Here is an 11,655-nt window from a genome sequence, read left to right as displayed (position 1 = left end):
TTCGCTTTCCATATTGTAAAATACAACAAGGCTCCTACTGATGGGGGATCATGTGTAAAGGTTTGAAGGATAAGCCCCCCCAATTTTTTCATTTAATAAATCTTGCAAGGGCAGAAGAAAAATGATGCTGAAATTGCTAATAGTCAAGCCCTACCTATAAAGCAGAGTCTTCTCTAGAAACATTTTCTATATATGCAATGTTAAGTCCCTTTTATTAGAGCATTTGCTCATCCTCGCCTACGGAACACTATCAGAGTGGATGCTATGGAGGATTTCGTAACTGCACACTGTTCCGTTAGCTGTAGATCCCGGTGAAGGTTGCATCAGTGTTAGGGAACATTGAGGTACCCTAGTGGCAGTCTGTTGAGAGAAAGTAAGTTGATTTGAATGCAGGTCTTGAGCTTGGCCTCTGAACCCCCAGGCAAGAAGGGCTTGGAAGTGCTGCAGTCAGTATTGCTTATCAGAAGGCAACTTGTATCGAAAGATCCAGACCAGAAGCTACACTGATGGGTCCTGGAGAGAGAGAGAGAGAGAGGTCCAGTCCCCTTTGGCTGGAAGGATGAGTCAAGCCAACACAAGGTTTTATTGGGAATGAGTGAAGGGCAGAGGGTGTTCCCAGAGGACAGAAGGAATTTTTTTTGCCAAGATGAAGGGAAAAAAACCCCACAACTCCCTATCTCATGCCCCAAATCACACTCTTTGAAATATGCAAATAGCCATAAATTCCTAGCTGATCCAGGGAAGCTTTTAGGGGTAGGCTTCAGAGAAATCTTACATACTATTTTCGTTTGAAGTGACCACGATACTCACTGTAACACTCTCTTTGCTCTTATCAGCTGAACCTTCCTTTTCCTTAGGGGTACTGGCTGTTTCCGTGGGTGTAGGCTGCACACTTGAACTGGGTTGGGATGATTTATTTAATGTTTCTGTGCTAATTTCTGTATCTGTTTCTTGCTGTGTTGCGGTAGCTAAAATAAAGGGGAAAAAAAGAGAAAGTAGCCACGACTCGTGTACGAGTCCACAGTCACTCTGCCCAGGCAGATCTGCACCCGTGCGAATGAAGAATAGGGAGTCATCGTGTACTCCACCCACCCCAGCCTCCTCAGCTGTGAAATGGGCAGCGCAGAGCAGGATTACCTGACTGTGTGCAAGATTTCATGTGCTCAGGCCAGTGAGCTTGTTGGCAGGGGTAGTCGCAGTAGCTGGTGTTCCAACAGCAGTAGAAGATGGCCTCTTTCTTGCAGTTAGCACACCACTGCTTCTTCTTCGTTTCGTCCACTGCTTGCTGCTTCTCCAATTCTAGCTGCTTCTTCACCTCAGCAATCAAACGATCTCGTTCTTGTTCTAGACTCTGGCGCATTTCAGCCATTGTCAGTTCTGCTCAACATGCAAAGAAAGAGAAGGTTTGCATTTTCTGCCCCCCAACAGCAAGGTACAAAATAATAACTTTCATGAGTTTAAAGATAACATAGAATTAAAACTATCAATGAAAATATCCCCTGAGTCTGGGCATCTCTGTTTCGTACCTACTCAACAAATGACAGTTTTCGATCTTCTTATCCTGGCACCGTGATTTTTACCCTTAAGTATTACCTTCCGTTTGTTTAACACTTTAGCTCTCTTTGTTCACGTTGTCTCCCAAAGGATCAGAATCCAGGTGTACTGGGTGCAGCACCATGGGCCAGTACGCAGCTGCTGCTAAGGCCCTTTGTCTTTACAAGCCCAAACTTCTGTTCTGCTCTGATACTCAGAAAATACATAGACCTCTATTTCTTCTCTTGTCTCCCAAATAAGTGACAGCGAATCAATTGTTCATTGTATCTCGGCTTCTTTACAAAAAAACCTGTGAAAGTTCCCCGAGGGACACTGACAAGGTTGTGGAAACTCATCACTGCGTGAACAGCGCTGCAAATTTAAGCCTTATTTCTGGATTGTTCGAGAGCCACCCGCTATGAATGTGGTTACAAACTGACCACAGCCACCGTCAATGAAAGAGAGCTTGACAGGCTCTTCAGGGAAGGGGGCAAATAGAAATCCAGCATTCCCGTTCTAGCCGCCTCGACTCAGGGTGGGCCTTTGAGTCTTCTGAAAAACTGTGAAGTGGACGTACTTCCCCAACACCATTAAAGGTGTTCATTTAAATCAGTGTCGTAAGACTGGTCCCCAGGGGTTCAAAGGACACCTGTACATCCAGTTCTGAGAGATGCAGGTGAGTTGTTGCCATACCCAAGTAATTCTGAAGAATGCTAGAACTGGACTGCAGCAGTGGAAAAATGGTCTGCCCCGACTTGGAAGAGCAAAGTGTTACTAACAAACCAAAGACACGAGTCTGGAGTTATTCAGCCCGTAATTCACTTTGACCCCAAACGGGCTCTGCGTGGACAAGGACACGGGGTTAATTACACAGTCCTAAGGCTGTCTGGACTGCCTGCATCTTAACGGAGACGTGATCGGACAATTGCGACCTCCTCCCCAAAGTCAGGACATTAAAAAATGTAATGGAAGAAGAATCACATTTTAATTGTCGTTTCCTTTCCTGCCCATATGGTTGAGTGAATGTAGGGATGAAAATTCCGCTCCTAGGAGGAATATTCCTTTATCTGTTTCAGGTGGTATTTTGACTATTTCACTGACAGTCTGGCACCAATGCTGAGTCAGGGTCATCCATTCACTTTAAATAAATATATATACACACAAACATCTACACACCAACAGCTGATCTGAACCAAAACATCAGCTACAGTCTACAAAGATACCAGAGGAAGCAGGTTCCACAGTTGCTGTATTTACAGAATCTGGCTCGTATGAGAATTCGTATGAAATAATCAGTGTAAAATATCTCGTGAAGAGGCATTATCCAGTGATGCATACAATAAGTTATTCTGTCCTATGAAAAGCTCTCTTTAGCCTAAATTTGTCTCAGAGGGCTGAACACCTCACATTTAATATGCACAGGTAAAGTAATTTTGCGTACATACTCAAAAGGTGTTCGCTAACATCAGCACAGCCCAGTTTACACAAGGATTTTCATCCTTCAGGCGGACAGTCTGTGGTATCACGTGCTGAAGGTAACACATACCACCAGCATTTGGGTGTTCTCCTTCAGACAAAACCTGACACGTTATTTTGAACTGCCGTTTTCATACCTAGATTATGCTTCATTTCTGAGAGTTCCTGTTGATGTAACCATTGAAGTTTTTCTATCTCAATCCTCAAACGCCGAATCTAATTTTAAAAAATGTAATAGTTAGTAACAATTAACAAGGAGCAGTGTATAGTACATAATTATTATACAGAAAAAACACGCTCAAAGCAGAGGGCCTGACCATCACTTGTATCAAGGCTCCTTCGCATTAACGTAAGGACAAGGCCATAGTAAACCCCGAACCAAAGTCTGAAGTGTTCTAGTATTTGTTTGCTACATTTGTTTACCCTAAAAAGTCCAGGACTGCTTGAAAACAAAAAGCACTTCTATTAAACTTGCCCTTGTTTGCTCTGAAATTAGTCGAGTCTCAAATTGCTCAAACTGGAATAAAAAACCTAGTGCTCAGGTTTATTTTATAAACCTTATATTTTATTTATTTTATTTTTAACTAGATGAGGCTTAGGAAAACAAGTTTTTCATTCACTGTGGATTGGGAATACACGTACTGTTGCTCAAAATTGTGACTTCCTTATTTTGGTTAAAAGCAGCAAACAAATCATCACTCTACCTCTTAAACTTGACACGTTCATGTCTGTACTTAGTTTACATGGCATAATCTGCCTTTTTCAAGTTTAAAGAAAACACTGGACAGATACCAAGTACAACCTTTGGAGACAATTAAAAGCAATGTATAGCATCTCAATAAAAGCAAAACGTATTAAAGTATTTTTAAAGATTAGTAAAACTACGGTCATGATCACATAACCTACTGCACTAGAAGTAAATTGGCATCATCTTCCTCTGTGGACAAATACATGATTTTTAAAATACTTTCAAAGAAACTACTTCATTTTTCAAAAAAGGTGATACAAAATTAAATCCTTGGCAGAAGCTTTATATAAATCTGGGCTTTATACTTTCGTATATAAAAATGCTATTTTGCAACTTTCAGAGTTAAAATACAAGCAGTATGATTTACTTTGCCGATCTTACACTAACCTCAGCTATTGTACTTCCAGTAGTATTTTTTGAAAGATCATTATATATTTCAGTCATCGTTCCTTTGATGGCATCCATCATCTGAAAGACAAAATAATATAAAACATTCTTTGATATATATTTTTAATAGATATCCCCTTCCACTTCCTTTCAACCACTCTAATGTGAACTTCTGTAATTATCAACAATGCCGCATCTCTCTCTCTATGTATTTGTCTGGGTCTACTTTTAGAGGATGTTTAGAAGGTAGAACACTTTTGATCAGGACTGATTTTTAAGATTTCTGAACTGGTGAGCTGCTTGACCTTCTGCTTTTCCAGGAAATTGCCACTGACAAAATTTATGAACCACCCCAAATAACCGTGAGTTTAGAGAAGACTCTCAATGCAAAAAAACCAGAAAACAAAAAACCAAAACCACACCAATCCTGCCCCTGAAAATTTCAGGAAAGCCTTGCTCAGGAACTTACTTTGCTAGTATATTTAGCGATATCTGCAGCCACGTCAGCTGAAGCTGTTGCAATTGGCAAGTCTGTATTAATTGAGGAAGAAAGTGTGCTTGCAGATCCAGAACTGGTGACCATAGAAATAGGTTGAGTACTCGTAACCAAGGTTATAGTGGATGTGGAAGTGCTCTGGGTGATCTCTTTTTGCTGCACAGCTACGAAAAGAGAACATACAGCGGATCAATCACATAATTACGAAAATGGATAGGCAAACTTCTAACCGTAACGTCTGCCTGCAGCGCGGGCACCTAATCCTTTCAAAGTCAATGTTATTTATACAACGGTGCCATTTAATCAATTAATCACACGGTGCCCAGCCACTGACCTTGTACCTAATTGTAAGGCTTAAAGGTAATGAAGCAAACATGTCTTTGAAACTTACTGCTTTAGACGGGCCAATGCAAAAGTCTCCCTCAGATCTGTGTTCCTCCCATTTGGGGACTTCGCCATTCCACTTCCTAGGAATTCACTTCCTAACCTCTCAATTTGGAGAGCTCCCAACTACTATCATACGTGTAAGTTAGACTTTGACGCTCTCATTTGCCATAATTTATATATCCAGATCAACATTAGCCTTTGCTTGGCTGCAGATCAGGGAATGCAACATTAGATTAACTCATTAAAGCAAAGAAGTTATTCATAGCGCTCACTCAAACAGGGTAAGGAAAGTTTTCTCATCTGTTGTCAATATTTCAAATAATCTTAAACAAGTGGGTAATTAAAAAATGAAAGTACAAATCAAAATGCGAAAACCTTCATCTTTTCATCCCTAATAACTTAACTGCCTTAAATATTAAAAAATTTTTAGAGCAATACTTTTTAATCTATTTTTAATGATTCGTACTATAAAATAAGTCTTCATTGCCAGTATCGTCAAAACAGGAGTTACTGAAATAAAAATGTTATTCATATTTATCTCTATGTACTCTATTTTCATTTATGTCAATTCAGTGTTTAAGAAATCCTTATAGTTTACATTTGATATATTTCCAGAGTATTTAAAGATGGAACATTGCTATGATGTACTCAGTAGTAAACACACTGATAAAATAAACTCATAGGCCAAACATTTAAATTTCAGCCCATATTATTAAGCTCCTTTATTAAAAAGACTTCACCAAGTTTCACATTTATTTTTCTCACTGAATATTTCTGTACCAAAAGCAACGGCTTCTTCAACATTTCTTAAATGACGGTCAAAAAAGCAGATTGGGGGCAGAGAAACGTGCCTCTGGTAAGCGTTAGTCTGTGACCCACTCCCTAAACCTCTCTTCTGTATGAAATTACTGGCTTGCCAGCAGGTGTTAGCAGAGTGGAAAGCACTGATCCTTCAGGCACGCCAGTAAACAGCGCAGTTTATTAACGGGAAATTACAAATGAAGCCTGATTTACATCAGGGTGCTCTTCTGTGCTGTGAAGCAATAGAACCATGGGCCTCTAATACCATGTGCCTTCTAGTAGCAAGACCTCCTGCAAAGGGACGGCAAGAAAACAGTTGTGAAAACGCTGTACAGTGCCGTGGCTGTTTGCTCAGTAAACCACCATCAAAGTCTTGATTTCAGAGACAAACGTAGCCTGGGTAATCTCACTGTTGTCAAATTATACTCTGAAAAACCATACAGATCAGCTGCTTGTCAGATAGAACTTGATCCATTTTGTAGATACTGAGGTGACAATCATGCAAGTGGAATAGTTAATGGTTTATCAGGTAATCCAGAAAATTTCACTCTCCCAAACCTGTGATGGCTAAGAATGGCAAAAATACACAGATACACACAAACTTTTTGTCATTAAAGTAAGGAGACATGACTCTAAATACACACCAGAAAGAGCAGGTATGGTGAGTAAGTTGTTGTATTTTAACGTCACTTATCAGAGTAGAACCGCACTTTGAGATTTTTGTTTACATGGAAGAACTCCTGCTTGGGCGGCCTTGGAGCACTGAGACCACCACTGGGGAATTACGGCATCACAGGCACAGTGAGTGAGAAAGTGTGTACCTTTGACTGCTTGTCTCGTCTGGTATCTCGTCCCTTGAGAGGACTGAGCCTGCTGCGACTGAGCCTGCTGGCTCTGCTGCTGTTGCTGCTGTCTCTGCACCTTCTGCATGTGCCATTTCTGAGAAGACGTCTGAAATTTATTGGAAGAATTCCACACCACGCGCTGCACAGCAGGGGCAGTTTCCTTGGGCAGCAGAGGCCTCTGCTTTTTCACGGGGCTTCCAGTGGCTGCAGACGGAGCACTGACAGTAGAAGAAGCACTAGTAGTTGCTGTCACACCAGCTGGTGGAGTCTGGGCTGCAGAGCGGGTAAGTACTGGAGTTTCTGGTAGAGGCTGGGTGCTTGCACAGGAGGAGGGTGGAGTTTTACCTACAACTAAACAAACACAGCTTGTAATGCCAGCTTTTCACCAATGCATTTGTTTCATAATTTTCCATCTAATTTGCCATATGCATCTTTCAGTCTAATTTGAATTATTTTCCTCAAAAGACAATTGAAATTCTACAACTAAACTCATTTCAGTCTAGCTGAAGTTGGCAGCAATTCAGAAGCGTCAGTCATTAGGCAAAACAAAACAAAAAGTACAAAACCCAGAAAAACTATCCTGACCACCTTGAGAAGGTATGTGAGAGGTTGCAGTGGGTAAGATGCTTCCTGGTCACCGCTTACACCTTTCATCCCAATTTCTTTCATGAGAACAATACATTCAAAAGGAACAGTGACGGAACAGTAACTGAAGGAACAGCACACTAAACAGCTCTAAACTAAGGTGAACTGGCACTGACAACCAAAGACACAATGTATTTAAGATAGCTATGTTCACTCGAAGCTCTTCCAGAGTTTATAGTTGACTTTTCCACATATCACATCAGTCTAGGAACTGGATGATTCTTCCAAAGCTGTGGCCAGCAAAAGCACGTCTGAAAGAGAACAGTGCTACATCCACAGGTTTCTGGAGAGGCGGTGAAGACCCCAGATTTGTATCAGATCTCTTTTCTGGACCAAGGCATTTCAATATCTCACAGACACAAGTAAAAGCAGAGGCTTTGGAATCATGGAGAGGACACAGACATATTGAATGTAAAATGGAAAGTTTAATGGGGACTAAAAACTTTTCATAGTCACAAAGAATGAAAAAGCACTCCTAAAAATTGTTCTAGTGCAGATATATTTATCTGAATGCAAAAATAAAGGTAACAACTCTGCCTTTGATAACAGCCCTACAGAACAGAAGGGAAAAAGGAAGGCAAAAATTTCATCCTACCGTCTTGCTTAGGAGGAGTTTCTTTAGATTCTTTCTTGGTTTTCCTTCCTTCACGGGTGCAATGATCATCTCCTAGATCGATGACGAGCTCACTCTCGGAATCAGAGTCCAGTCCTAGGTGCACTGTTGGAGAGTCAGTTTCATCTTTACCTTTCAGCTTTTCTTTTGCAGGGTGCTGTAAATTTTTTCCTTTTTCAGAAAATTCTTTTTCGGTGTCTGTAATTGCCTTTTCTTTGACTGGGTCATCTGTTTTCTCCATTTCTGGACTTGTGCTTTTAAGGTCCTCCTTGTCTTCATTCTGTGCTGGGGGCTTAGGCTTTTTTTTCAAGCCCAATGATTCTTTGTCACTTCTTGTACCTTCCTTGTCCTCTCCGTCGTCTTGATCATTCTTTGATTTCTGATCCTCATCACTATATTCACTGTCACTGGTGTCGGATTTTTCAGAGTCTTCAGAGTCACTGTGTTCTACTGCAGTATAAACAGCTTCAGATATTTCATTTATTCCTAATTGTGGGGAGGAAATACATTCCATGCTGACATCAGACTGACTGACATTACAAAAAAAATACTCTATATACTGGAATAAAGTGTATAAACCATTACCTTAACTGTCAGTCCTTAAGCTATAAACACTTCCCTTAGTGCCCTATCTCCGTACCAGAATGTGTAAGAATTACCTTCCACATATTCCAGTTCATATTTTTATTTCATTCAATGGCCCTCCTTTCACTGCTTTTTTCCACTACCTGCAAGCTGTTTGGGTCAGCTCAGGACCCACTCCTGGCAAATACAAAGAGGAATTATTTTTATCCACAAAAACCACCTTAAAATCAATGACACACCCCCTGATTAGTTATGTGCATGTTTGCAGAATCAATTTTAGACTGTGTAAGCTTTGTGAGGAGAACCTCTGATTTTTTAGTGTCTAGAATGTCTTTAATTAAATGCTAGACAACACAAATATTTCTAATAGCATTCAGCTCCTGTGCGACTGGATATGCCAATTCATGCATCTGACGTTAAGTTAGGTACAATTCTGTCATACTACCAACATCGGAACAGCACAAAACCAGATTACAGATGAAAGCTTTTTGACAAAAATTTGAAACATCAGGTTTCACTGTATTTTAAATTAAACTACTTCAGTGTATTCTACTTGCTTCAAAGAGTTCAAACATACTCTACGCTTGTTTTAATGCACAAAATATTTAAGCTTTTACTAATCAAAAACTTCTTTTAAACTCCAATTCAAGATTTCCTCAAGCGTACCCTTGAGATTTCCACGGCATTCTTGAGGTATACTTACCAAGTTGGGCTTTACAACTCTCTATTGTCTTGTCAAGATTAAGCTGGAACCTACTACGTATCTGCCGTTTTGGTGAAATGAGCTGCACAGAAGTGGTCTGCTGTTGGACTGACTCACTCAACTCTTTCAGATCCATCTCAGCTTTGCTACGATCTAGAGAAAGAAAAAGGAACTAAGAAAAATATTTTACTAAAAAAAAAAAGAAGAGAGATCCAGCTAAGACAATTTTTTCTGAGTAGCGATGAAGACAATCTGAATCACATTTCACTTTTTATAATTATTATGTATATATAATTAAAATTACTATACTATAGAAATAAAAATGTGGAGTGTTACACTAGATAGATGAATATATTTAAGATAAATGTCAGTAAAATCTTCTCCTGAGCTCTCTATGCACGTAGAGGATTTTCACTCTGAAACATACAGATCTGTCTGCAAAGAGTCAGACTACAGTGCTAAAGCTAGAACTGTCTTAACAACATTTTTCCTTCAGTGTTTCAATTTCAGAGATTATATTTCTATAGCATAGTCCCGTCCTTCACTCATTGCCAACACTGGTGCGCGGGGCACTAAACCGGCCTAAGGACAGTTGCTTGTTTGGGGGAGGCAGAAGGGGACGTGAAGGCGGAATGAATGAAGAGTGGAACCGGTTTGGGCTGTTTGAACTGGCTCATGGTAGGATCAATAGAGCCAATGCTGTGCGCTGGAAAAAGACAGAGGCCATGAAGAAGACAAAAGGTAACACTGGCAGAACATGCATTTGTGCTTCGTTTAGAGTTTTGATCCACAGCAGTTAAACATGTCACTGCATTGCCTAATTTTACTTTAACAAACCCCAACAAACAAACTTATCTTTGCAAGACTCTCTTGATGTACAACTCAGAGAAAAGAGACACAAATACAAAGGCCTGAGCCAGTGATTGCTCTGAGCAGGCATCCTTTCCAAGCCTGAATTTAATATCAAGGTACATTCCCCATTTAAGAGCCATAGTACGTAATGACTCAGTGTCAGTCGTCTCAGCCAGAGAGAACTGAGGGAGCAGCTGCAGAAGGAACCGTTCAAGTATTCATGCAGGTTTTGTTTACTGCCAAAACAGCAGCTCCTCGCTCCGCCTAGAGAGGGGCAGCACCTTCTGTGGTGCAATCCCACAAGACAAATACTCAGGGCTGTCATTTGGATCGTCCTGGCCTGTAATACAGATGCATTACAGAATGCACAAATTCAGCCTACATGACAGTCGTTTGTCCTTTCTAGTCCCACAGCAATGGTCATAAAGTAACACTGGATTTCACACTCATGTCACATATTCATACTGCATGAGACTATACACAACACAAACTCTATCACTTTCAGTGCAGTGTAAATTTGAAAATAAAAATGAAGATTCTAAGTAACTTAAGCTACTTTTGAAAAAGTTGTTCCTTGTATTGGAAGTGTTTACTAAACACTTTCTTCTTCCTGTGCTAACTATGTCACCCAATCCACCCTAATTCCACAGGATTCACAGCTGAAGCTGTCTGGCACAGCCGACACTATTAAATGAAGAAGGGTTGCCATGTCCATTCCTATCATCAAATTGTCTATTTAGCAAAGGAAAGTCCCCTAGAGTGAAAAAAGAACTGATACTCTACTTGAAAGCACACTAGCTGTTGGTTTCTGGCCTTGCTCATGGACCGTAACATTGGATCTTCTGATCCACACTATTTGTTCAAAATATTCTATGCTCTGCTGACGTCACACGTCTGCAGCTCAAACTGCAACATATTTCTTAACATTTTTTCAAATGTGTTATCACCTCACATAAGATGAGAAACAGCTGCAGAGCAGCAGAAGAAATGAATTCCATGGTTATGTCCACACATAGATTAACACACTGAAAAATACACTTGTGATCTTGTACCCAGAATGAGAATACCTGTAACTCACTGAAAACAGGAATTCAGCGGCTGAGCTCAAGCCTTCCTTTGCTAACACCAAGGGACAGAATCCTGTTTCTCTGTATCACGTCATGTGGATGCAAAAAGTAGCTAGAACCGAATCAGAATACTCACAGGACCAAAGCAAGACTGAGGAAACTGATTTTTACATCTGTTTGGCTTTCAGAACTATTTTACCAATTTAGTACTTACCTACTCCATCTTTCCAAATTCCACAATCCCAAAAAACTACTTCTAGGGAGTTTCAAGACATCTGCTAATTCCTTTCATCCATCTATATCCCTAGAGAGGGACGGTCAGTGAAGAGGTGATGCGAAGCCCTAGTAAATCCTAAATACCACAAGAAAACCTTGCCAGCAATTCAGCTGAGAGACTGAGGGGTGAAGAACAGTGATGTTCATGTAATTACAAAGTTAGAAATTTTCCTGCTGTTAAGAAACATTCATTTGTACAGTTCAGGTAAAAAAAAAAAAAAAAAATCACCCTTTACACATT

General features: G+C 40.3%; 1 protein-coding gene across 1 annotated transcript in view; it reads right to left on the bottom strand.

Moving 5' to 3' along the window:
- Positions 1-281: 281 nt before the first annotated feature.
- LOC104499885 (protein kinase C-binding protein 1-like) overlaps positions 282-11,655 on the bottom strand; it is a gene marked incomplete at its 5' end in the record, with an annotated part of 11,840 nt that continues 466 nt past the window's right edge. The window contains 9 exons of the mRNA XM_010143451.1: positions 282-513; positions 811-968; positions 1,138-1,377; positions 3,147-3,225; positions 4,145-4,225; positions 4,614-4,804; positions 6,650-7,024; positions 7,914-8,417; positions 9,220-9,372. Coding sequence (XP_010141753.1) covers positions 499-513; positions 811-968; positions 1,138-1,377; positions 3,147-3,225; positions 4,145-4,225; positions 4,614-4,804; positions 6,650-7,024; positions 7,914-8,417; positions 9,220-9,372 — 1,796 coding nt within the window. The remainder of the gene's footprint in view (positions 514-810; positions 969-1,137; positions 1,378-3,146; positions 3,226-4,144; positions 4,226-4,613; positions 4,805-6,649; positions 7,025-7,913; positions 8,418-9,219; positions 9,373-11,655) is intronic.

This window comes from Buceros rhinoceros, unplaced genomic scaffold, assembly GCF_000710305.1.
Source record: "Buceros rhinoceros silvestris isolate BGI_N320 unplaced genomic scaffold, ASM71030v1 scaffold35089, whole genome shotgun sequence".
NCBI classification, from domain to species: Eukaryota; Metazoa; Chordata; class Aves; order Bucerotiformes; family Bucerotidae; genus Buceros; species Buceros rhinoceros.
The sequence above is the reverse complement of the archived record's forward strand: the minus strand, read 5'-3'. Positions and strand labels throughout refer to the sequence as shown.